At 39.1% G+C, this 27905-nt stretch overlaps 1 protein-coding gene across 5 annotated transcripts; it reads right to left on the bottom strand.

Moving 5' to 3' along the window:
* Positions 1–1098: 1098 nt before the first annotated feature.
* On the bottom strand, positions 1099–27321 carry ppp2r5cb (protein phosphatase 2, regulatory subunit B', gamma b). 5 transcript variants are annotated; one of them, XR_003296342.2, is made up of 18 exons: positions 27197–27223; positions 26620–26679; positions 23261–23426; positions 13323–13522; positions 10681–10791; positions 10505–10597; positions 10259–10389; positions 10076–10135; positions 9799–9907; positions 9634–9687; positions 7890–8060; positions 7649–7776; positions 7432–7533; positions 7100–7172; positions 6737–6853; positions 3327–6240; positions 3114–3212; positions 1099–1294 (listed from the first exon to the last, which is right to left on the bottom strand). XR_003296342.2 is itself a non-coding variant. In XM_026318568.1 (16 exons), the coding sequence occupies exons 1-16, from the start codon at positions 27221–27223 to the stop codon at positions 6106–6108; spliced, it is 1737 nt and encodes a 578-aa protein (XP_026174353.1). In that variant the 3' UTR covers positions 3302–6105. The 5 variants fall into 5 exon arrangements, 3 of the variants coding, with proteins under 3 accessions (XP_026174353.1, XP_026174354.1, XP_026174355.1); XR_003296343.2 differs by lacking the exons at positions 23261–23426; positions 27197–27223 and having other exon boundaries at positions 1101–1294; positions 26620–26661; XM_026318568.1 differs by lacking the exons at positions 1099–1294; positions 3114–3212 and having other exon boundaries at positions 3302–6240.
* Between the last annotated feature and the right edge of the window lie 584 nt (positions 27322–27905).

Genomic DNA, 27905 nt, shown 5'->3' with positions numbered 1-27905 from the left:
GTGAGCAAAAGGAGCTGTGCTTCCTCCCACTCTCTACAGAAACTATATTTGTACCGTCTGTCACAACTTCTACCACCTTGTGAGTTTTGCCCGTCTCACCTTTTATTCCCTTAAGCTTCCATCTTCCAGCCTCGTGCTATTTGCATAAAGCACAGGACTGAAAAAAGCGTTGTGCTGTCACTTCAAAATGAAATGACAGCATGTGGTGAAGCTTTCATTATTTCCTATTGATGGTTTTTATCTTTGCATCTATCGACAGTAAGACATCAATAACTAGAATCAAATAATACAAATAAAATGGGAGATGTGCCTATCGGCATATACAGTACTTTTACTTTACAATTCAAGTATGCATTGATGTTAAAATCTTTGTACTTTTACTTTGAAATTTTCAGTGAAGGACTTGCAACAGAGGATTTTTACGCTGTAGTAAAACTGCTTTAAGTTAATAATCTAAGTACTTCTTCCACCATTGCGCATATAATGTATACAACTGTACTTGTGGTGCTAAATCGTCTTTGCCCCATTTTCATAGATCTTTACAAATCAGCCCAGCATCTTATTTTCACTTCAACTCTGATTATTGCCCTGGAAAAAAAACCAAAACACTTTAATAATGTGCTGGGCTGCATGTTTAGCCCTAAACTATAATTTTACCAATTTTGTCTTGTCGTGCCCCCTGTAAGGAAGATAGCCTTGTTAGAGCCGGATGTCTTTCTCTCTCTTGTGTGTGTATGGCAAAATGCCTGAGTGCTGCTGGGCCTGATCCCAAGTCCCCGGCTTTGATGCACAGAAGACTTTGAAGCCGAGTGTCAAGCATCAAAGAAACTGGGACTGGCCTGCACCCCAAACTTCCCTCCACCCTTGCACCCTTGGGGAGTGGAGGGCTGAGAGTGGTGGAGGGGCAGTTGGGTTACGAGGTGTGACTCGCCACTTTGCTCAAGAGGTGCTACAGAGACCACAGGGCTAAGTCGGACCTCAACCCCTCACCCATATCCCGGGGTGATGTGATGAGTCACTACTCGTCACAAACACACAGACTCAGTCCCAGAGTCAGGTCCACACAGATGTGCCCACACCATGCTACAGAGCAATGCAGAGCTGAAAGCTTTTCCTAAAATCTGATTGGATGTAGTCACAATAGGGGTCGATGCTCCAAACTTTTGAGCACTGTTTCCATGGCGATGGATTCTGACATCTCCTGTCGTGATGAGATGTTTTTTGGTTGCAAGGACCGGGGGGATGAGTTTGCACAGCAAGAGCACTCACAGCCAAAGAAGGCTTCCAGATCATCCTGTTCAAAAAATAAACATATACATAAATAAAAAAAGCAACACACCATATTTGGAGTCAAAAATGACGTTATAGCACTCCGACTGCAGGCAAAAAACAGTGAACCCCAGTGACCTCATTTGAGAGCAGAGAGACAGATACACAGACTCATTTAACCACCCACAAAAACCACTGACGTATTTTAATACTCAATGACGAATTCAGCCAGGATTATTTCCTCTTTGATAATTGGGGTACAATGTGTCGATAATGAGGCAAATTGGGGGTTTTTGTGCGAAACAATTTTGCATCCTCATTAGGACAGTCATTTAGAGACAAAGACCATTATGCTACAGAATTTTGTTAGTTTACAGTAAATACAGAAATGTATGTTTGCAATTCTGTGGAATGCACAAACAGTGAATCCATCAAATAAAACGTGTAGTGGTGAAGTACTTCCGTGATCAAAGACAAAAAGGGCACAATGTCTTTTTAGTTGTGTCATAATCAGTGTCACGGCAACAGCCCAACATTTGTTTTGGAAGTGAAATATTTGTGGGTCTATTTGTTTTCTAAGTCCCCGCAGGTTCATTTGGGTTCAGCTGAAGATCCCAGCGGGGGTGCTAGACACAAGAGGGTGGGCGGGTGCCAAACCTCACTGCTGTGTTCAAATAATGAGGGGAACTTAAGTGACCCCAGACAAGCCAATTTAGGGAGTGTTAAAGCAAGTGTGAATGGATGATTGCTGCACCTAGCAACATCTCCTAAAGAAAAACAGGCAGTGTCCTTCAAATTAGACTGTATGAAAAAAAAAAAAAAAAAAAAAAAAAAAAAGAGTTACACCACAATATCAGTGTCGGTTTAGTCAGGAATGCTAGAATTAAATGTCCATGTTTCAGACCAAATAACCGATTTCAAATAAACACAGCCACATATGCCAACATAAACATGAAGCAACAAATCAAATTATTCAGAGACAGTACAATAAGAAATTAAGTGCTTGAATATTGACTGGTTACCCGTTTTGTTCAGCAGGTGGCAGCAAAGGACTGCAATCTCATTTCAGGTTTTTGAATAAAGTCATGATTGAAGGAAATTTCAACAAAAATTTAATAATATATACTATAGCAAAGCTAACAGAGAGAAGCTGTTGTTTCTGTATATACACTGTAATTTGACACAGAGCTTATCTTTTCAGTGTCAAACACATGCTTATATTTTTATACTTTTACATTCGCAATAGCTTCTCGGGTAAAAGGCTGGATGGAGCATCTGACTGAACAAACTGACCTTGAGCTGAACTTGAGTCACAATTTCTATATTTCAAACTCTGGTTTACCAAAGTCTACATCAACTTGAATGTTTGAAATAATTAGTTGCAGAGAGACGGATTTGTTAAGAACTGAACCAGTTTTCTGGATACCTTTACACTTAAGTTGTGGTGGACACTAAAAACATGAACTCAACTTGCTGTTCTTTCAACTCTCAAAACAGGGACTCAAACTACTATATGTAAAAAAATGAACTGGTAGCTTTTGACAGTGATTGTGGCCCAAGTTCAGTGAAAATTTCTGATTCTGCTTGTAGCCTTGCAGTGATCCACCCATGCTGCAGCTGCAATAAATCACTACCAGATCTTTTTCTATTTACTTTCATTTGTGTCAAATACTAAACACAGAGCTTCACGTTGCTAACTGCATCAGCAACTTTACAAGTAGAAGCTGCTAATGCTCATTCCTCTAAGACTTTTTAAGAGCACACCATGCAAGTGTCAATGATTAGTTGTCTCTCTCTACACCATGTCCTTCACCAACAACATAGAAACTGCTGCTCAAGCTAACCTGCTGAAGCCACGTAAAGCTGACCATCACCTCTCCGTTAAGATCCTCATGGTTCTTTGATTAACAGGCTGGAGGTGAGCTGGGGTCCCATCAAGAGGGCTGCAAGGGGGAGAAGAAGAAAACAAACAAACAAACAAACAAAAACAGCTTGAATGCAAGTAATGATGACTCATAGAGGAGGTTTTTTTTTTAAGATGAAAATATAAAACTCACATGTTCTCTTTATTTGCTGTATATAGATAGATGTACACCACTGGAGATTTGGATAAAAGCACACACAAAAAGCTCATGTATGTAGGATCTCAACACATGTCTGGTGAAAAACAAAACGGAAAAAATGTCGGATTACAAATAGATTAAAAAAAAAAAAAAAATTATACGGTTTCTAAATGTAAATACTCACATGTGTTGAAGTCCGTGCCACATACCAAATGTCTGGAGTTGCTAATAACCTCTGTATTCTGTACATGGTGTATTTTGTACAAAATATGAAATCTACCATTTAATAATAGCTAAAACACAATAAAAGTACATTATATGTACAGTATTAGACGAAGCCATTTAGTATGAGATGTATACTAAAGGACACTTGTAATAATATTTCTTTAAAAGAAAAACAAAGCTTATGTAAGATGAAGAGAGCTCCAAAGAAGCCAATATTAAACCCATTTCAATAAGAACAACAGTCACCAACACTGTGCTCCACTGAGCACCGCATGACAAACCAGACAACCAACAATCCAAGGATGCAGATTACTGAGGGGATGGAATCACTTTCCTTTCATTGAATTCACTGTAATAGCCAGGGTGGAGGGGGTGAGTCTTTTCTTCTAAAAGCCTTTGGTGAATGTTGTTCTTCAAGACAAACATGGAAACAACAGAACAAGGGGACTGCAGTATTTACAATTTGCACATTCAGTTGAAACAGTGACAAGAGGTTCTGCAGGCAAAGGAAAGAATAAAACCACATTTAAAAAAAAAAAAAGAAAGAAAAAAAAGAAATTGCAAGCATCCAGAAGCAGATCAAACAGATTTCCAAATAAGATCTAGAGGGTAGTAGCAGGCTTTTAACTGAAGGAAGGGGCTACAGCCAGAGTGCAGATCTGGGCAGTGGGGGGTTTACAACTTAAAAATGGAATGGGACAGTGGGTGCACAGAATGGAAACATTATCATGGGTGGTGATCCCACACACCGAAACAGCATCACGGATTTCAATTCTTTAATTAGATTGTTTTTTTTTTTCAGTTGTGTTTCTAATTTCTTTCAAGTTTCACCAGGAAGTGCTTCATTGCCAAAGTGGTTAGAGGTGACCACTCTACTCCTCTTCTCTAGCTTCTAACCACAAAAGTGACTTTGTAGCTTCAACGAGGCATGTGCTGGAGTCCAACTGGCCAGAGGTGTGCTGAGCACGGACTTCAATGCATGTTTTTTGTTTCACTTTATTTTTTATTTTGGAAACTAATGTTACAGTTTTTAAATGATCTAGCATTTGTGTTCATGCTACCACTAGATTCTCAGTTGAGCAAATATTCCCTTATACTATAAAAGGCACTGTAAAAAAGAAAGGCTTATGTTTGACCTCTTCAAACCAAACATACCTCATCTCTGACAGAGTATAATCTCTAACAAGTGTTTTTATAAATAAAAGGGTCTTGCGTGAGAAGAGTAGAAAAAGCGATCACCGTCAGCACAGTATCTGCCCTGTTTGACTTCTTTCAACACACAGCAACATTGTGTAAATCCCAGGCGAGCAACAACGTCTCTCTGACCTCTCATGAGCCTCACATGAACGATGCCGGCTTGTACTGAATGATAATGACCAAACCCACTCCTAGAATGGCTGGATGTGAACAGGGAACCAAAAATAAATCCCACTATCCCCTCTCATGTAACTGGTGCAGTAAACCATGCTCAAAGTGGACTCATCCCAAGAACAAATCAAATGCATCTAAGCATATAATAACCTCAACTGGCCGTTGATTGAGCCACGGGCACATGCTGTGTCCTTTTTACACAATTAAAAGAATCATTTAAAAAAAAAAAAACAAAAAAAAAACAGAAATACTGAGAGAGGTTGGCACTAGATCTGGTAGATGAAAAACTTGGGCCCTGGACCTCTGTCAGGCCAGCCCTGTTTGATGAATGGAATGTTTTATTCCACACACTCTGCTGGCGAGTCCCCGATGACCCTGTCCTGGTTAACAGAACGATCAATGAATTTTCACAGCTAATGGAAAATGAACTGAGTAAAATAGCAAGCCCAAACAGAACAATTCCACAGATAGGAAGTGTGTTTTACTCTGAGAAGAGATCCTAATATACTATGTAGGAAAAAATATAAACTAGTTAAAATGTTATGAGAAAAATAGCTAATATTAAATATATAGAAGAACTGACATTTTCACATCGTCTGATTTTCTTTTTTTCTTAAATTAAACCGAAGAAGTCCAGTTTGGGGCTCATATTACTTGTACAAGCACCTGACATCTATAAAGAAGAGGCAAAAAGAGACAACAGCTCACGCACACACACACACACACACACACACACACACATACATACACACACACACACAGAACAGAACACCTGAGAGAAATGACCAGAAGGGGGCAGCACAGCACCCCGAAAACAAAGTTGAGAGGACAGGAAAGGAGATAACACTACAGTATCTTGGGTGAAGTTCACGGTGCATGTCGTGGTCATGCAGGACTGTCCAACTCCACAGATGTCTCCGCTGGATAACAACCAGGCAGGGAAACGAGGGGGAGGAAGGGGACCAGTAAGGACTGAGCACCGCATGTCCCGAAAAGCCGAACTAGGCTTAGATTTGCTGCGTTAAACATTTTCTGTGTCAGGTGGAGCAGGGACTGTTCAGTTCTGTGTTGTGCTGGGCTGGGCTAGGATACCAGAATTCTGTTGTGCTGGCCTCCGTGGGCCTGTGGTTCATCTGTGGATGCTGCTGCTGGTTTATGGTGGATCTGGGTTGGTCTCTTAGTGGCCATCATGCGTTGTCAACATTTCCTCGGCTCTCCGGTGCAGCTCCAGTGCTGTGACAGTGGAGATGTCCTTGGGGAGCTCCGATTTCCTCCGCATCAATGGGCGCTCTCTACGCTGATCTTTTTGGATCTGGACACATGCAGACAGAGGGACAGCGACACATCAGCAGCATTCAACACTGACACACAGTCCACCCTGTCTCACTCACATTTACCTTCTGTATAGTCTGTCTGCCATTGTAAAGAGAAAAGTTTGACATTTTCCTAACTTTAAAAATCCAACACAGACCAAAACAAAACAAAACAAAAAAAAAAAAAAAAGCCTTCTGCCTTCTCACACTTTCAGCAAGTAACATCTGATCAGCATGTCTCGCTAAAAGCTGCACATCCAAAGTTGTTTCTGAAAAGTAAGTATGGTTTGAGTTAAATGTTCATGATCATGATCCCACACCAAGGCCAACAAATTCGAGACAAATGTAAAACAGGTAGTTTTCAGATTGTCAGAAAACAGCTGGGATGATACTTTGTCCATCACATGACCAGTGTGTGTTATGGCTAAATAACCACCTGGATAGAGGACACTATTTCTGCGACAGAGTAAAGGAGTTTTCTGCCTGCTTCCTTACCTGTGTTGCTTCCTCCACTACTGCTTTCTTTAGCATGTTGACATCATCTAGCAGTGGCCCGTCTGTCTCCATGTCCATTGGACTGCCTGAGCCCATTGAGTCAACATACATCAGAAACTGTACAGGGACAGGAGAAGGGAAGTAACATTAAAGAGTTTAGCTTATTTATGTTATTTTGGTGCATGTTTCATAGTCAAAGTTTTGTGATTAAACAAATACAGCTGAAGCACTTGTACTAGACTGAATTCACTGTAGTCAGAACATAAAATAGTGATACAGGATTATGCAATGTTGAAACCTGACTTCTGCCAGTGAGATTCTGCAGCATTAATAGATCTATTGGCTTTAAATCCATTTGTTTACCTGCGGGTTCGTCTTTGCTAGATTCTCAATCTTCAGCCATGCGTCTTCTCTCTCTTTCCATTTGGCTTTCTCTCTGACACATCGAATAGTACAAACAATAGCATTAGAGACTGGAAGGAAAAATTTACTCCAAGATACACTAATCCTCCAAATCTGTTCTGTTCAAAGTATTTCTGGAGTTTGTGTATCAGTTTACTTTTCTGGTTTACTCATCTGCTTAGATTTTTTTCCACTTCCAATCTAATTTGTATGACGTTTGTAACATTATAATAAGACCATGAGAGCTGTAGCTGCATTGGAAACTCAGATGTGATGTCTTGTTTGTAACTTACTTGCTTTTTTCTGCCTTGAACTGTTGAGTGCAGTCATCAAACAGTTTCTGGTTCATCTCCATGAAGAGTTTCAGAGCATTGTAGATCAAACCATGGATTGTCCTGCGGACACAGAAAGTTTACCATAGGTCACTTGATTTACGTACTTCCTGTGATCACAACCCATCAGACAGACAAACACACAAATAGACAGGGGGAAGCCAGAGTAGTGACTCACTTGTTCCAGTGGGTCTTGGAGTTGCGGTACAGGGCTGGGAACATAATAGGCAGGATCTTGGCAGCATTGTCACTGATCAGGCTCATGATGTACTCATTGTTCCAATAGTAGAGAGCGCGCTCTGCCACCTATTAAAACAAGTTTATGCCAGGTTACATAGGAAAACCTTTGGTGGGAACAAGAAAATGTATCCAAATTACCTCCACAGCACACATTATGTGTACTGAAATGAATGTCAGACCTGAAAGTGTGGGCTGGACACACATTTGGCCAGCTGTCTGAAGAGGGGCTCCATGACTTTGACAAACTCTGAAGGCTCAATGACATCAAGTATCTCCTCCAGCTCATTAAGGAACATCACCTCTTTTGGACTGTGGGTCTTTGGCCAGTACTTTAACAAAGCCATCACCGTCTGCACACACAGGATGGCATGTTCATTGAAGAAGAGGAATGTTTGGGCATATGATTTGTTCAACTACTGCCCACCGTTTTAAAAGTTAAAGAACATCTGAGACATTTTACGCAATCAATCAATCAATCAATAAATAAATAAATAAATATACACACACATATATACACACACACACACTGCAAAAAATGCAGAGAGCTATGTATATAGTTTGTATATCATTGCATTTGTCACCCAGGACTGAGGACCTCTAAAATCCACTAAAACCAGATCAAGGTTGTTTTTCTGCAATTACACAATATAGAGAACCAGAAAAGCTCAGCAAACAAGTGGCTGACATCTTGTTTTCTCTGTTTACCAACTCTTTTTCAAAATAACTTGAATGCATTTCCTCTTGTCTTGAAGATATAATAAAGGACTACTTGACATATTTTCACTGGCTACACAAATATGCCTTTAATGAGTGTCAGACAAATTGCATTAGAACATAGCATGCTAATGAAATTAATGAATTAACCCTCCTGTTGTCTTCAGGTCAAAAATGACCCAAAACTGTGTTTAACAGCAGAGAAAACCCCTTAAATGTTTTGTCAGCTTGAAATTTTATGACTTTTCCAACATTAGATATTTGGAAGGTGCATTTGATTTGGAAGATAAGGAGGCATCTGAAGAAGAAGATGGGGAGGAATACAACCCAGAGCATGATGCATCATCTTTAGATGAAGAAACCCATCAAGCTAAACAAGAAACTTTTTTGTCAAAAAATGGTATGACATGGTCCTCATCACCATAAAACAACCAGGGCAGGATGGCAGCACAAAATGTCATAAAGATGACTCCAGGTGTGGAGTTTGCATGTTCTCCCTGTGCTTGTGTTGGTTTTCTCCAGGTACTCTGGTTTCCTCCCACAGTCCAAAAACATGTATGTCAGGTTGATTGGTGACTCTAAATTGCCCATAGGAGTGAGTGTGAGTGTGTGAGGTTGTTTGTCTCTATGTGGCCCTGTGATGGACTGGTGACTTGTCCAGGGTGTACCCCTGCCTTTCACCCAAAGAGAGCTGGGATAGGCTTCAGCACCCTCTGCAGCAGTTGTAGAAGCTGTTCATTGACTACCTTGTCCCTGCGAGGTATTGAGATTGTGTTTGTGTTTGATAGGGGATGTGTTCTACTGTAGTGGTCGTGGTTCCCTCTCAGATTGCCTTTCTCATTTATGTTGTTCACAATTGACTATTATTGGAAGTGCCTTCAGAAAATTGCATTCAAACCTGTTTCAGCACGTTTGTGATGTACCTTTGCAGTACCTTAAGAAATAATGATGTTTCTTCATGCAAAATACATTTGGAATTTAACATGAAATTAAATTGCTTTATTTTTAAATCTTTACTAAGGGTGGGTCAATTTTGACCCAGAAGACAAGGGGCATATACACAATGTAAAGACAACAGGAGGGTTAAAACACTACTTTGGTCCAGCGGTTGCCGAGTTCATGCTGGGATTTTATCTTGAACGGAAAAGGGTAATGTAGTTTACTCAATCAACAATATTAATGACATAATCTTAATAAATCAAATCATACCGGTTCTGTGAGAGTACTATCCTTCTCCAAGAACTGCACCACACAGTAAGCCAGCTAAGGGAGAAAGACAATATTGTTATTTCTAAAAACTACAGTATAATGAACACTGATGTTACAATGTTTTGTTTATGGTAGAGCAAAGAATAATTCAACACAAACAGTTACCTGTGGGTGATACACACTAAGACACTTGACTTTGTGTAAAGGCAGCAGGACTTTCAGTAGGAATATCTTGTGCTCTTCTTTCAATGGTAATGCAAATCCATTAATTATGCTATGGAGGAAAAATATGGTCATTACACTCCTAAAAACATCTGGGGACACATAATGTATGTATACATATATGACTTTTACTGTAAATGAACCTAAAGAAAAACTATATTCTAAAACCAAGAACAGCAGCAAAACATTTATGAGTGTACTGTCCCCAAAAAGCTCTTACCTGCCTAATATTTCCAGTAATTCTGCTATTCCATTATGATGCTCGGTCTCATAAATGAACCTGAAAAACAGGCAGGTGGAAACATGTGAGTTCATCATGGTGGCACATTTTAAAGAACATACTCCATTACTCCCAAAAACAACACAAGTGGCACTGATACATCCAATTCGAACACACACTCACCTATAAAAAATGTTATTAATCTGTTTCCTAATGTACGCTCGCAGGCCCAGGAATTTGCCATAGATGCGATGCAAAGTGGTCTTTAAAAAATCTCTTTCCCTGGGGTCTTCACTGTCAAACAGTTCTAAAAGCTGCACACAAGAAAAGGTTTTTGAGAGTGAGCACCAAACACAGCACCAACAAAATCATGCCCTCAACAATAAGGAAATTACACTTAAACACACACATATACTCTTATGTGCTTACCTGCATTACAAACCTCTGGTCAATATACTTTTTGGCTATATTTGGTTGAAAGTCAGGTGATTCTAAGAACCGTAGGAAGAATTCATAGACAAGCTGCAGAGGAAAATTATAGGTTAAAAATCTTGTAAGTAACAACTGAATGTATGTCCAGCCTCCAGTTTGTTTGCTGTGTGCACCTGTAGATGTGGCCATGCAGCTTCTAGCGTAGGCTCATCTTCCTCTGGGTCAAACTCAGCACCTGTGGGGTTGGAGGACGGCGGCAACGTCCTAAACATATTCACAGCAAACTAAGGAAAAGCACACAGGAACAAAGCAGGAAAGGTAAACACTCCACTGAAAATATAGAAATGATCAATCAAGACTTAGGAGTTATGAAACCATGATTCAATTTGTTCACTGTGCAATACATTACAGAATATTAAAACAACAGAGCCAGCTGATGCTTCCCTAAATTAAAAATGAAGGAAGGAAGAAGTCAGGAAGAAGTGTTTTTTTTCAGGCATTACATTTAACTAAACCTGGGTAAACATTAGCTCTGGCTGCCACTGTGACAACCAGACATTGAACGTTTGCTTCTAAAACAGAGTCGAAAGCTGAAATAATGAAAGTGATGGGAGAAACTTGAAATTCATCAGGCACAGTATTTGAATAGCAAACAAGGTTGTTCATAATCAGTAACTTATCCTACAATATTAGAGCAAATAATCTACAGGCTGTGGGATGATTGACTGCCAAAAATACTCTTTGCTTTGGCAAGCAACCTTTCCATGCCAAAATTATGTGAAACTGATGTGCTGGCTATTTTACTGCAGATGGAACAACCATCACTGGTACAATGTTGTGTAGGTTAAGCTAACTGGTTAATAGACAATTTATAGTTTTACTTTGCCTCTACTTTAAAAAAAAAAAAAAAAGTATTTTACAAGTCAGTCTTTTACAGTCCTTAAAAAAGACTGAACATTTCATTTGATGGTTGAATATTCCCATTTTTGCTGGCCTGTCTCCCAGGCAATAGCATTCCCCCACCTGAGCAGTATACATCTACTTTCTCTTTGAGTGTATTCTCACTTTGCAGACAACAGGGTGCAGTCGACTAAAGGTCAAAACACACTCACTCATCCTCATGTTTATGTTCTCAGCAGAAATAATTTCATGCTCCTCCACCCACTCTCTCAGACAACAAGACTAATGAAACAGCTAGTGTCATGTTATCCAAAACTCTGCCAAAATATTGTTGTACAGTTTCAGCAACCGAGGCATCAAACATGTCCTGAAGAACATGGGCTAAGGGGGGAAAATAATGTGCCCAGCTTTAACATAAGAATACACTCTTTATGGTTATAAAGGCGTTTGCTGTGTCAGTCTCCATACTTTGATGATGAAAGCCATCAGTGGACTTCAAAGAGTCCTTGTCTTTAAGGGGGTGGGGGAAAGGGGCTGCCAGGAATAAGAGTATATTTTCATGCTGATTTGACAGCTCTGTTGCATTTTCTGCTGCACTGATCAAATAAAGCCAATGAGGAGGATGGGGGGAAATTGAGGCAGAGCTTTGATTAACATCAAAGGCTTTTAAATTTGGCTTGGAAAAGCAAACCTGGCACCACGAACACGTCCAGGACACAGCGTCAAAAGGAGCACATCTCTAATCAATATACTGTAGGAACACAATGACAGCCACACTGACTGCAGGCCTGACTGAAGGAACAGGTTCAGATCTGCAGAGGTACGAGTCATAAAAGGTTTACCCCACAGTGACCTAATCATCCATGAGTTAGTAAGGATCCAAAAAGACTAAACGCATCTGAAAGTAGTCAAAACTGCAAGCAGTGGAAACCATTGTAAGTTTTCTTTCCATTGTGCAGAAATAAAACCCAACTGCAGATCAGAGGTTAATGGAATATAAAAGCAGCAACACATTGTACTAACTTGCATGGCTCTTCAAGGTTATATTTACAAACATCACCACTCAGGATTTTAAAATAAGAAGAAAATCCTTTAAAACACAGTGAGACATGAAAACTCTTCTAACCATGTAACTGAGTGACTAAAGTAAATGAACATTCATAAACCTAACCAACCAGAAGTACTGCAATAGTTACTGTATCAGAGTCAGACAGACATCAGAATAACATGTTTTATGGAGCTTAATAATATGAATTTACTCCATTAAACAGGCTTATACAACTGCAGAATAATATCACATATGGTTTTCCACCATATGTGATTGTGGATGCAATTTAAATAAAGGGAGGCCTTCATTTGTGTAAAGCCATCATGATATGGTCTTGATGAACAACACAAACTTCAGATTCAATTATTCTATGTTTCATAAACATTATGGTACTATTTGATACACAGTAACACCCACAAAATAGTAATACTGCATTACCAATAGTACCAAAGCTTATTTTGGATTGAAGATATGGAAATGTAATAAAATTCACCAGTTAATCTACTCTATCATTTTTGCTTTTCACTGTCTTTAGATAAAAGGATGATACTGAAATATAACAATTTCTATAAGAATGTATACACAGGTGAAACTACGAGACCAAAACAAAACTGCCCTGTTTATGTGGTTCAGTGATGTTTTGGAGGTCTCAATTTACAAGACAAACCAAAGTGTCTCCTGTACGTGACTAAGCTGTTTGTAATGGGGCCTTAAAACCAAAATTTAGGTCCACTGGAAATAATTACATTTTAGGTTAGGGAGCATTTAATAGCTCAAAATAAAACACCATCTTAGATCATTAGCTTTTTTCAATGTGAATGTCTATAATAATTCCAAGTCTCTAATTCACACTGCTTTAATACTGACCATGTGAACCACCTCTGGGTAGATGGGTTCAGTGATGACGTTCCTGTTATGGGTGATGTACTCCACCATCTCGCTCAGCGCTGCCCGTTTCACCTCCTTCCATTTCAGGTCACTCAGTGGGTCTGAGACAAAATCAAAAAGGACGCAGCACTGGCGCAACTTCTGGATGAACAGCTTCTCCTGCTCTGCAGGGGGAACATCTAGGACACAGAAGGAAAGAAGGTGGGATTTAACAGGTTTGCCATTATGTATTAAAAGGAACAAATTCTACAGAACAGCCTGTTAATACTTTTTAACAAAAGAAAGAAACAGTAACACATTCACAGTAATAACACTGTATCTGAGAAATCGTCCCTTACACAGCTCTGTTAGCATAAAACCTTATTATCACATAGATTGCTAAACAGTCACTCTTATCAAGCACTATGTTTCATCCCATTATCATAATCATGTGTTTGTATTTGTGTCAAAGCAATGATGCAGGACAATTGCAATAACTTGCCCTTACAGGGTGTTTTAAGCAACATTTTCTGAAACACTATAGAAACCAGATACTTACAAAAATGAACTAAAAATGATACCAAAAAAAAGTGCCAAAGAGTGGTCCACAGAGAAATGACAAAAGTGTCTGAATGTTTATGATATAAAAGAAACATGAATGATGCTCCCACCTCTGAAACTGTCTTTCAGAAGCAATGCAGCAGTAGTGTAAAGGTAATGTTAAGTTCTGTTACGCAAGGAGTTGTATGCTCCAGAGCTTTGTTATCAATGCCAAAAATGTTTTTTTCCTCCTCCAATAACCTCTCTAAGAGAGTGATAATTTGCATCACAAATTTGCAATAAAGAGTTACTCAGGTTCATTGCCACAGTACTTTGCTTCTGTGGAGTTCACATGGTGACATGCAGACTTTCTAAATCAATCATTTAACCTTTCAAAGACAGTGTCACCGACACATTAATGATGCAAGGACTCAAACCAACCTGCAGGAATTGCAGAACCACACCTCAATCAAAACATTTACTTGCCAAAATATATCATAAATTAGTCAATTTAAACGAATTATGCTAAATCTACAGGTAATCCATATTGATACATGTAAATATATCTGATACGATGTTGACTCGTTCTTATCTGGTTCTTATCAGTACTCCGGCATCAACGGTATATAGATCTTCAGTAACTGATATAGTAATGGTAATTAGTAGTTAGTCTATGCAACCTGTTATGATGTAGGGACAGCACTGAGACATGCTGCTTTCACTGAGGGAAGAACTATTTTGCTTTCAAACTAACAAAATAACAGTAGCAGCTTGTAAATAATGACAAAAGAATTGAGAGAGTTTCTCCTGTAAATCAGGACCTTCGGTTGCCTAGTCTCTGTTAGAGACTAGAAAACCTGAGACCCATAGAAACGTAATAGTGTAAAGCTATCAAATCAGCAACATTAAAACATTCATTTGTTTGTCACATCCTGTGATTTGACTCAGCCTTGTCCCCCTATTAACAACCTACATGTGTACATTGCCATGGTGACCACATGCAGAGACAGGACTTTGGACCAGGGGGTGACCGTTGATAATCAGAGATGTATGCAGACTGCTGCTGTTACACTGGAATAGTATGCTGCTAATTTGCTGAGCCCATCAAATGCAGTCCTGAGACATCAACCGAACTTAACCATGTAAAACATAAATAATTCCAAGCACGACTAAAGAGAACACGTCAAAGCAAGAAAAAGCTCCAAACCGTCATAATTGAGAAGCTGGAAGCAGGAAATTCTTCAAACACTAAATTGTTATCTGATTATCAAGCCTCTAATAGTAGTGATCAGCATGTGGGTGTAATAAGTTAAATTACTGCAAACTCTCATCATATAACAGAACACAAAGTGCATCACAGAGTAACGACTTGTGGCAGACTGGGGAAAAAGAGCAATTTGTAGTCAAGGCCCATCATGCACAATCATGTGAAACTGATTACAGAGAAGTTGTGTACTCAGGTAATTGCTTTTCAGTTACAAACCTTGGCAGACTTTAAACTGACAAAAAAAATAAAAAAAAAAGATTATGTTAATTGCAAGTTCAAACCACACAAACTAACATACCCACAATTGACAGCAGAATGTACTCACATTTACTGCAAATACAAACAACACAGCAGACTAAGTATATGAACTTACCAAGCAATTACAAGTAACAGTTTGGAATAACATGCAAACTTACCAAACTTTCTAGATTTTGTCAATACACCCAATTTATTCATTCATTCAGTCATTCATTCATTATCATTGCAGTACCAGGAGAAAACCAATGCACAGGGAGAACATGCAAACTCCACACAGAAAGATCCCTGCTGGGTTACAAAACAGAAACTTTCTTGCTCAATACAGCCAATACAGTGATTTGGTATTATTAATTTGCAGTATTTCCTACATGGCCTTGTTTTTAGTATCGTGTGTGTAGAATGTAGGTGTACTGGAACAAGAGTCAGAGGCAAATATGTTATCACTTGGCACCGGTCAAATAAGTCAATTCCGCCAGATTCAGTATAGTAGGTTATGCATACTCCCACAAGGACTAGAACCTGAACCTGGGACTCAGACAGATTGTTCTATACTTCCATGTTGTGAGATGAATACAGCTGGTGTTCAACACACAAAATGAAATTCAGCTACCTGTAATTATTTTCTGACTATGAATTGATTTCTTGAGCTGAACAAGCTCTTGCTTTTATTCCCACCACCAACCCCGAAAAAGAGCACTCTAAAAAGGACCCCTAATGGAGTGCATATCAGCCTTTAGGGCTTGGAACAAGTAGTCAGGCCAACTGATTACAAAACACTTGAGTCTATATTCAGAGTCAGTGTAAAATAGTGACAAGTCTGTAAGTAGCTGTGCAGTAACATCATACTTGATTCCATCTATAGAAACTACAGGCCATAATCTAACTGACAGCATCAAAAGGTCAAAGAGTAATTTGCTTTAACCCTGAGCAAATCCATGGAGAATTGTGATGGGTACAGTGAAGCATATACTTGTGTTGTGTCTTCCTTTCTAACAGCCTGCAGTTTTAAAGTGAAGAAGCTGTGCCGAACCATGAGCCCATTTATGATGAAGCCCTTCATGCCACTTTATATGTTCATCAGTCTGCTGCTTCATTAGCGCATACAGTAGCGATAAAAAAAAATATATATATTTAGACCTTTTGACAGTAAGCATGAAAACTCATGTTAAAGCACTCCAAAAGCATGTTAATTAATTAAAAATGAAAAAAATACAGAATAATTCTTGCTGTTTTGATAAGTTTTTGTGTAGTTATGAGAAACCTCCTGTACATAATTAATATGTAACAAGGGATTTTAGGTGCAGTACACCTGTATATAGAATGTCGGTTCCTAATGAGCTTAAGCATGGGTCCACCAAAAACCACTTCAGCCCCTGTGTGCCAAAAGGTCTATCATGCTCCTGTTACACAACAGCACTAGGGTTTCTGAACAGGCCTAAAATATTAAGGGACATGCTGTGCAACTGCAGACATCACACATACACCTCTCTGCATGGATGGGCGAATAACCTTTACTCATCTAAAGCCTCCAGCTTTCACACAGGAAACCAGTTGTGAATGCAAATTGCTCCCAAGCAAAAATTTTAAATACCACAACATCTACTGATGAAAATATAATGACATGATTAATAAACGGGCACCAGTGGCAAACATTTTGTGCATACTCTGTGTCAATTCAAAGGCCAACTAATGCCAACTCACAACATGAGACCAACTCACATCAAACTGCAAAAAGCGGAGCAGATGTGTGTGAACTGACATCATATACCATACAATACAGACACACACAAACAGACAACAAGCTTTGACCTCACTTCCTATGACATCAGCAGTCTTGATGGGGGATGGGAGACTCAAAACCAGCACTCCCTCTCACTCTCTCGCCCTGCCTCCCTGACAGAGGCTAAACTATGCAATGTCTTGGCAAAACTCTTCCTTGTTGACATACAGACAATCTTCTTCCAAAAATACTCATGCCACTAAGACAATAAGGCTCTGTCTCTTGCAGTAACTTTGGAAAAGTCATGACACAAATATCTCCTACAAAATGCACATTAACAGCTGCTGTTACTAAATGACAACATTCTTGCCCATCTCCCCTTGAAACACATAAACACAGAGCAGCAGAAGAGGTAAACTTCCTATTCTCACCTCTAAAATGCATGAGGGCCACAGGCTGGAAAGGCCCATTGGAGCTCGGTGCATCCAGAACCATCCCACTGGCAGCTCTAGTACATGCCAACATCAGTGAGCTGAGGCAGGAGACAGGAGAAGAGGGCAGCCCAGGCTAAGGCGAGGAGCCAGCCTCCATTTTAGCACGAACAGTCGGAGCAGAAAATGAAGCTCCCCTGCTGGTGGAGGGAACCAGCTAGTTAGTGATGTCATCCCCCACAACAGCCACCTGGTTGGCTGGCTGCAGTCACATGGACTGACTGTCAGAATAAAAAAAACATGAGGGAAAGGATTGGCTCGTGGGCTGAGGGGGAAGGGGTGGGACTGTTACAGTGATTGGAGCAGGAGCAGCTACATCTGTTAGGAGTTTTAAAGCACATACTACAGATCCAAATACACTTTAGCCTGTATTGATATATACAAGAATGAGACCAAGAAAAACATTTCTTCAAAATGTAGGCTGTTCATAAGGATCAGAGAAGGGGTAAAATTCTACTCTTTCTCATTCACAGACCAACACCCAAACAAACCCCAATACCACAACTGAAGTGACAAATGACAATACTCAAAACCAACATTAACTGTTCAACACGCCAAAACTAACACATGCAACCATAAGTGTTAGGTAGCCAGCCAAAGGGCAGGTTCAGACATGTTTCTTGCTTAATATAAAACAGGAAAAGAAGCTGCGGTTTATAAGAAGAAACTACTTAACACTGTCAGATAAAAGCCATTTTTGGTTTTGTCTCTATATCCATATGTGTGTGCTGTCTTTGTGTGTGCTTTTGCATGACAGATGGCTCTCCAGGAGCACAGCCTGAGCCCAGGTGTATGTGACAGAAACAGGAAGGCAGGAAGTCTCAATGTGACCAACACAGGATGTGCATATGCAGAGCAACACTGTCTCTGCAGCAGTGGGGACAAAACAAAAAGGGCACAGCCCCAGCCATGCAGACGGGTAAAAGCAATAAAATGATATTCTCAAGCTACATGAAAATAAATGGAATACAAGAATATTGAGGAATAAATCTGATTCATTAAAAAAGACATTTCTTCCCACAGTCAGACATTACACTCTAAATCCTGTAACTACTGCATTCTATTAAACCTATGAAATTATGAGTCATAGTGTGCAGCCAACCATAGCACTTGCATCATTACGCATACCATTACCAATCCCTGTGAGCACTCATGTGTCATCATGCCATGAGAACCATGGGAATACATACACAGTAGGTAGAAGACTAATGACTCTTGTGTTTAAAGGTACTAACTACCAAGCAGAACCATGCAACTTGAATGCAAGGGGTGTTTATATATTTATATAAGAAAACATATTGTTTAAAATGTGTAATTTTCTATTGTTTGTTAGATCAGTTTGGGAGGGGCATTCAAAGAAGCAAGTAATTGAGAAACTAAGGAAAAAGTCATTTCCTGTGCAAACTGGCTTTGCTTACCCCCCTGAGGATTAGCATTTTATAACCAGACCTGTACTAACAAAGACAGTCTCATAGTTGAAGAAAACATATAGATACCTAAATGCATTCCAAACCTATCTTTTTATATGCCAAAAATAAGCCAATAAAATTATTTGTTGCCAATATTGTTTCTTTTGTTCAGCTGTGATTTCACCTTTGGTCTTAATTTTTTTAAAAAAACACTTGTATATAAACAGTTGGAGAACTGAGTTTTGTAATCACAGCAGCCTGGGTTATTTTTTTAAGGTCAAATACCCCCTATGCCTACAGTTACTATATGTTCTTTGGGTGCAAAGACATTATTTGCAGAGAGCACAACCATTATAACACAATTGCATGGTGAGACTCCTCCCTGTGGGTTTTTACTTCTGTGCAGGAGGTGTTAGTGTGTCATATTTGCATAAATTTCTTCCAGGTTTCCGGTCTGAGTAAATTTTGCTTATGTTATACTGATGGGAGCACTGATGGGAGCACTGATAACCTCCAATCTATGTTTGTCAGCAAGCTGAACACCATGAATGTCTTCAACTGGTCTACACTGAAAAATGGGAATGGGTACATCCCCAAAAAATAATGTATTCACCAAACAACTGACCAACTGCTGGTCCTAATACATACAACAGTGGGGCATTACAGTAGAAGGGTCTGTAATAGTCTGAGTGTATAAAGGGCACTTTCTTGCAATTATGCTCTCTAGCCAGGGGGGGCAACCTCCCATCTAAAGATCTGTTGTTCTGACCAAGACAAGACAACGCTACATACACCAACTTGTTACAAATATTCTCTCCAAATGCTCCTTTGGCACATGCATTTAGCAAGCCTGAGCTTTTTTCTGTGCCTGTGCTATTTCTGGCAGTGGAAAGAGAGTGAACTTGTGAGGCATCATGAGTGCACTTCCTTGTGTTATAGTAGAGCTTTCTCGAAATCAATCACTGCTTGCAACAGGCCAGGCTAAAATACACAGCTGAGGGGTTCATTTAGAGGTCTGCTGATCTTCAGTGTTATGGCGCTCTTTAATACATGCTTAAGGCTCAAATCTATTTGGAGAAACCAATAAAGCTTTTAACAGTAGCTGAATCTAATTTCCCCTTAAGTAGTTTCCAATGATAGAAACATTTCAAAACATATTCCAAATGTGTCCTAGAACAATTCACATTTATCTGCGTACTCAAACACTTTTAGAAAGTGACCCATTCAGATGAGAGAGGCCATGTTCATTGTGGCTGCTTTGATTACTTAAAACAGGAAGAGTCATGAACAGATCCATGGCTACAATTGTTTTGGTATTATTAGTCTGGGACTCAGCCAGTTACAAATGTTTGACATGCTAAGTGAAAACACCTGTGGCTGCATGACTATAAATTGAATGCATGCAATAGAAATCACCATAAATACTGCTAATACAACTGTGTTACATATTACCATAATTCATTTCAAAAGTTGACAATTAAATTGTGTTGGTTGTAGCTGTCAGTGAGTGGACGCATCTGTATGTTTAACTAAATATGCATTCAAGTCTCAACCCCTAGTGAGAACTACTATAGAATTGACTCATCTTTATAGGCAGGATGCTACAATGTCCAATTGGGTGTACTGCATTTCACTTGAATATGTCAACATTTGTGTTTCTTTCTTGACTGTTTTTTTTTTAATTATTACTAAAGGCTAGCATTTGTATGTTTATGTGAGATGTCTGAACAGGTAAAGTATCATGAGATGTGTGAGTCCTTTCTTTGCCACTTGCAGAAGTGGTGGAGACCTACTTTGCCCTGTGCATCCTGCTTTCAGCATCTGCCAACCACATTAAATACTTGCATGAGTTTCAGCTTCATTTTTTATACTTTTGGATCCTGCACAGCGCTATTCATTCAACTACAATCGAAGATATATTTTTAACTTTGCGTAAATATTAAAAATGTGCCCTTAAGTTTTTTTTTTTTTTTTTTTAAATAAAGAGAATAAGGTCTATCTAATATCCATTACTCAATATCTTAAAAAATATCCTCTCCAGCAGAATGAGTGTCTTCATCTGTTAAACCAGTTAAACATTTAATTAATTAATTGGAATCTATGGTTTTGTTAATTTTGTTTGGTTTCAAACATCAGGACTAGATTACATTTTGACAACTAAACTGTTTGTTCCAGGTAACCAATGCTACTCTAAATCATACTTAAAACTCTAGCCAGCAGATGGCAACAAACCCTGTAAGACAGATGCTTCATGCAGGACAGCTCCTGCTTTGAAAGAGAACACATACAGAGAGAACAACTGTTGTTCTGTGCTCTCTGGCAATTATTTTGAAACCACAAGGAAATAAGAAGCACCTGTAGAGGATTTATGTCCCATTCACAAGCTGCAGTCAGACAAATCTCCTAAAAGCATTTTCCCAAAACACAAATTTGTGTATTTTGGTAGAGGTTTTTTAAAATCATATGGGTCTTGAACAGGAAGCCTTTAAATTGCTATGCTATTAAATGCAAAAGCACATGTAAATTACACTCTTCAGTCATAACAAATGCACTTTGTTTTGGGGGGAGTTCATGGGAAAGACCTGCTTCTGGTCAGGGTTTTCAGTCTCGCCTCAACCTTGTGGCCCTGCAGGACAAGCTCACGGACATGTGTTCCTATCAGGAGGTGGTGAACATGTCTGGAATGAAAACAGGCTAAGTGAGGAGCCTGTTTGGACAGGACTGAGTGATAACATCTACCAGGCCACTGCGGGATAATGTTTTGCAGAATGTTATTAAAACCCTCGTTGTGGTGTGGGAAGTGAGCAGCCTTTATCAGAAATTAAGTTATGCTTATTGGTTTCCTGACACAGCACAAGCTAATTGCTAACCAAAACAAAAATACGGGTATATTTTATGCTAGCCTCATCTCTTCTATGTGCCCATTGATGATAATCTTACACAAAATATTGAATGCCAAACAAATGGCGCCAAACAGCTGCCATCACCTTAAGTCAGATAGTTTTATACTATTAGCCAGGTCTTCTAAAAAAAAGAAACATTTGTAAAATCCTTCTGAATAGGAGTGCTTCCTTTGGTATTCAAATTTTCCCTTAGAAAAACTAAAAACATTGCTCTACTTATTTGGTGGCTAGCACCAAAGTTAGCAAAAAAGTAAGTTCATTGATGTGGTATAAGGTTGGAACTCAGAAGACAAGCTTCTTACCTCTTTGAAGTGGGGTGTTTGTGTATCTTAGGTTCTGTAGTACAGGCTATGATTTTTTTTTTTTTTTTAAAGTCATACAGAAACACTCCTAAGACTTTGCATAGCATGTACTAAAGCGTTTTTCTTTGTACTGAGCCACTGTGCACACATGATCATACACAATATTCAATCTATTTAACAGCAAGGTTACATTCAACACAATGCTGCTTAGACAATTATTTTTAAAGCACTGGAAAAAAAGTAGCAGACACCATTGCTGTGTGTATTCATGTTTAGATATTCAGAAACATGCACAGACAATACACCTAGGACCTACTATCTACTCCTTGATTTTCAGTTTGGTGCAATGCTTGCAGTGGGTTTATACATTAAAGTAATATTTCCAATAACTATTCACAGATATGTCAATTTTTCTTTGACAAAGGGAAGAAGAGAAAAGAAATTGCGTTGCAGCCAGATACGGCTTATCTGGTCACTGGCAACATCCTGAAACACAAGGACCACGGAATTAAAGCTTTATCTCTGGATTACAACTAAATATAGATGCTTGGGTTAAATCCAGCGCAAAGTCCATGCCATGTACGTCCTCTGTTTGTTTCCATGTATTGCATAATGGTATGCTCAGTCTGGTATTAAAATGAGGGTGATGTGGCAGGGGATGTTCATAGACATTTTAGTTCAGAAAGAATGAGTAAATAACAGTGTGTGCTGGTAAGTATGCAAGTGTTTCAAGCCTGCACTTATCTTTATGTCAAGAGTATCAGTCCGTGTATTTTTCACCACCTGCCTACAGGAAAATTCTGTTTTATGTTTAACATCTGGGTCATTTCTTGAGTCTCATGCTTCAAAACAGTTTAAATTCATTACTATTACAATGATTTGCCTGCAATGCCTCAACCAAGCTTAGAACCTTCAAACTGGAAATATCAGATGTATTTGATGCACTCAAATGTGTACGTATGTCGATGCAACAGCTTCAAAAGGTAGTGCACGCAATAGTTCATCATGTGTTTAGACTGTAGGATTCGGTTGTTGTACAGATAAATACCTTTGAAAGCAGGTAGTTTCTGCAGTTCCCTGTTGTTGCTCAAGCTGAAGCGAGAGGAACTCTGCCTCTTGTCCTTTTTGACAGGTGTCTGGGAACCTGGCTGTTTCCCCTTTAACAGCTGTGTGGTGGGAGGAACACTATTGCTAGTCTTCCTGTTAGAACTCTGCTGAAACAAGAAAAAAGAAGAAAAAAAAAACCACACACTTTAATAACACTGAGGCAAGAGCAAGTGCATTTTAAACAGTAGTGCACAGAATAAAAATGCCTCTTTAGGAGTCTGATAAAATTGTGTTCATATCACCATCATTCAGACTGCCTGACTGCTATATTCTACAGACTTTTGATTATATGAAGTAAGTCATCATTTATTTAACTAGAATTATGTAAATAAGAACATAAACTAAAGATACTACTTTTAACAGTACATTTATCTTGAAACTCTGAGTTCACAAGGAGAAACTCACTATTATAACTTCTTGTTACTTATGAGGCCACCCAATTGTGTCCCAGGACACTTTAAAAAAAAAACAAACAAAAAAAACATGACAGGTTTGTAAGGCTGGTTATAACCCAGATCAAGTAAATGTGGCAAGTTCCTTAACAGCTGGTCCCACCTGCCTACTGGGATCTATTCATCAACACACACCTGATGGCACAGAGCTTACTTTACCAGATGCAGCAGTGGAGCTGTGTCAGTCTTAGTCACAGGGGATTTATCAAATTTATTTAAGACCCAGCTCAAGTTTGCAGCATTACAAGAGAAGAGCTTATGAGCTCGGCCACTAGCAAGCTGTAGAGTAAAGTGGGAAATTAAACTGTGTTAGCCTCTATGATAAACTAGATTATATGGTCATGTAATACAAAGAAAAGAATTAACTCTGACATGAAAGTCTGTTAAGCAAAAGTAGAAACATCTGTTATTTAGGATTTTCTAATTTCATGCTGTGAAAGTCCCACCTCTCAGGTGCCCATTGCCAAAATAGCAAAAACAAAAATCTTGTATATGATGTACACTCTCTTTACTCTTATATGCTTCTGGGAACCACAAGTGTGTGAGAGAAAAGGAAGGGCAGAGAGAGCTAACAACAGCTTGGAGCCCAGCAATTTCCATTTGACATACGACCTGCGCATTAGATCTGCTGTATGGTTGCTGACACACAACAGCATGCAGGATTATTACCCTGCATAAAAGCAGGCTGCTAAAAGTGTGCTTGAGAAAAAAAAAAAAAAAAAAAGAATTTCAAAAGTCAACAAGGGATGAACACATACTTAAATTCTTCATAACTAATTAGAATTAAGGCAAAGACAACACTTGAATAAAACATACAGTATATTGGTTCCAACAGAGGAAGCACATAACTGACAAGTGTGCCAGTAGAATAATAACAGGTGGTGAGCAGCCCTTACAATACGAACATTGAATGTCTAGCACAGAGGAGGGCCACCTTTTGCCTTTCAAGTACCACAAACAGATGTCAGCTGTCATCCAACCCTGAAATAAGTGCATAAAGACTTCTGACTTCCCATGAAAAAGAAAAGTGTCTGGTTCTTTGAAGAATGAAGTAAACTAAAACTTTTTACAATTAGTTCAGTTACCTTTAAAAACAGTGATTGTAGAATTTGTGGAAGAATTCTGACCTAATTCTGATGTTTGTTGAATTTGTGGTACATTTCATCTGCACCTGGTCCCATTGAAAAGATTTATCTTTCTTTAAGAATAAAATATATGACCTTGCAGTACAATAATCTGACAATGATTCACACCAGATGCCTGTGCTTTACCTAATCAACACAAAGTTTAACAGTTCAGAATGTGGGCTGAACCTTTGGGTATTGGGTCATTGAACCAGATGTGAGCAAAATGTCAAAAAACACGTCAGACCATATGACTGTTTTTATTATAAAACATTGCAAGTTACGTAGATTAGTGCAGTGGTCCCAAACCACCAGGCCACAGACCGGAACCGGTCATTTGGTACCGGGCCACACAGAAAGAATAAATTACTCATTTATTTCAGTTTCATTTACTATCACACTCTCAAAGATGTTTTATTTTGAAAAACCAGATGAAACATGATTATTTTTTTAGTAACACGCTTGACACATACCAGTTTTAATCATGTTACCAATAATTAAGACCACAAGCTGGCTAAAATGAGTAAAAAGTGTCTTTGGACACCTGGATTAAAATCACAGCAGAATATCCAGAGATCACCACATATGAAATCACTGCTTCCGTTTCCAACATCCTATCTTTATGAAGCAGGGTTTTCTGCAGTGACAGCAACCAAAATCTGGATATATAGAACACACTTCGGGTGTCATTGTCTCCCAGAACCCCTAGGTGGGTCCGTCTCATTGCAGAGAAACAAGCTCAGTGTTCCCACTGACTCTCCATTATTGGTGAGTGGTATTTTATGCACATGACCAATTGTGGTGACCAAAAGACTAAATACTATTTTCTAGTGCATTTTGTTCATGTTTGCCATATGTTGCCACATGGAATTCAATGTCAAAAGTTTTACTACATATAGAAACAGAAAGAACTTGGCGGGCGCCATCAACTGATCATCACACATATTCAAATAAGCACCAGGTTATAATCCAACAGCAATGATCCAGATACAGTTTAATCTGCCAGTGAATCTTGTACTCAACAGAAGCCAAAACAAAATCCATAGCTTACTTTGTCTATCTCACAATGCTTGGTACACAAAAAAATATTGGTTGCAAGAATTATAATGGCACTTTGAAAGAATCATGAGGCCTACAGCAATCAAACCTGTGTCGTCTTGTTTCTCCTGCTTTACTACATAAAGACCACCTCCCCACCTGCCTCACCAGAGCAGGCAGGGCCCAACATTCAGAAGTGAGAGTCCACTTGGGGCTTCCTCTATAGGTGGCTAACTTTACCTGGGTTAGACACAGTTACAAGGGCACACTAAGGTCTTGATATTACCAGAGTTACAATAAAAATAGCTTTTGTGGTGGGTTGGACACAATTCTGTAAAAGTATTCCACTTATACTAACATTTAGAAGTTGTAATTTAAATGCCATATAAATACTGTAACAATAACCATGTATTGACAAAATATTTCCCATGGAACAGGAATTTTTCATCATGAGTATAATATTTTTTTGGTTTTGAGGACTTGATCTTGGCCCCTTTCAGCAGCATCACGTGCAAAAAAAAAATCTATGCAAGACTGCATTGGACACCGATAATGCAGGGATTTGGGCGTGTTAATTCATTATCTCACTAACAGTGCACTCCATTTTTAACCAGTGATGACAGTGGCATTATGTCTGACAAACCACTAACATACTGCCCCCCAGGAAATGTCTATTAAGGTCCTACCTCATGTTCTGAATTCTCCTGCCCCCCGCTCTTGCCCACTTTGCCAGATTTAGGGGATTCCTGGAAGAAAATCATGATATTAGCGGATAAGGGTGATTGTCAACAGTCAAGCAGTGACTGTACCAGTCTACCAATAAATGCCGCCATGCACAAACCTTTGCTAAATATAGCATACCTACCCACCCAGTCTCACACTTCTGTTTGAACACTGGTAAGTCTACTGCTAGCTAGCTAGCTAACGTTACTTCACAGTCAATATCATTCACACGACCCTGGAATTCAGCTTTAAAAAGCTTAAATGTGTCCCTCAAAACAGACCTCAAAGCACATGCATTCAAAAGAGACTACCTCACAGTGCTTTATTTAAATGAGGCAGCACAATGTACCAAGTGCTAACTTGGCAGGGTAGCGGCTAGCTGGTGCTGAATGCTGCTTGGCTAGCGACACTGTGATGGGACACTACGCTCACAGCTAAATGTCTGGTAATGACACTATTTACTAAATAAGAGCACTCAAATGCATCTCGTGCAAACTTTATTCACGGTCCTTATAACATGCTGTCAATTCCCTAACTTACCTTGTCCTTTTTCGTTTTATTCGGCATTGTACAACCGTAGCCGCCCTTGCTCCCCTCTCGGATACTCCACAACCAAAACCTTGACAACTCTCAGGGCATCACACTGCGAGGCGGTTAAGTCCATCCTCAGCCTGTGATTGGCTGCTGCTTGTCAGCTGACTCCAACGTCACAAACTGGCACGCTGAGCACCGATGGGCAATGGGAGCCCCCTGCTGGTGACAGGTAGGCTATTGCAAACATGGGGACATGGGGACAGGGTGGACCACTGATGTTTTAAGAGGCTGTCAGTTCATCTCCGATCTATTCATTCTATTTTTATTTTTAAATTCTGAAAGTATAACTCCAAATTTAAAATCACAATTAACTACAATGTTTGTAGTCATTTGTAAAGCGAAAATACCATAAATCAGACATCAGGCCTGAAATTTTTGCTGATTTTCTACAGATTTTAGACAGTAGAAATTTCTAGCATTTTGAAGCCCAGATAATTTTTAAAAATATATTCTGTTAAAAGAGCGAATAATACTGTGGTTGTTCATCTGTAAGAACCTGTAAGCTTTTGAAACCATGTAATTGGATAAGTTAAAATACAAAAAGGTGGTTTCATTCTCCTGAAGTACATTTAGTTAATCTAACAATTTTATTTGGTAATACCTAACTTTAATTTCCCGTGGCTGGCAAACAGGACTGTCACTATGTATATTCTAG

The sequence above is a fragment of the Mastacembelus armatus genome, chromosome 24 (assembly GCF_900324485.2).
Source record: "Mastacembelus armatus chromosome 24, fMasArm1.2, whole genome shotgun sequence".
NCBI classification, from domain to species: Eukaryota; Metazoa; Chordata; class Actinopteri; order Synbranchiformes; family Mastacembelidae; genus Mastacembelus; species Mastacembelus armatus.
Note: the sequence above shows the minus strand (reverse complement) of the source record. Positions and strands in the feature narration are given on the sequence as shown.

Bases quoted from the DNA above. Each gene is read 5' to 3' on its own strand.
- ppp2r5cb (XM_026318568.1), bottom strand. From the start codon at position 27,223: ATGCCGAATAAAACGAAAAAGGACAAG. The intron at 23,427-26,619 runs GTAGGACCTTAA...TTCTTGTTTCAG, and splicing joins AGGAGAATTCAGAACATGAG to CAGAGTTCTAACAGGAAGAC. The intron at 13,523-23,260 runs GTATTTATCTGT...TCTGTGTCCTAG, and splicing joins GAAACTACCTGCTTTCAAAG to ATGTTCCCCCTGCAGAGCAG.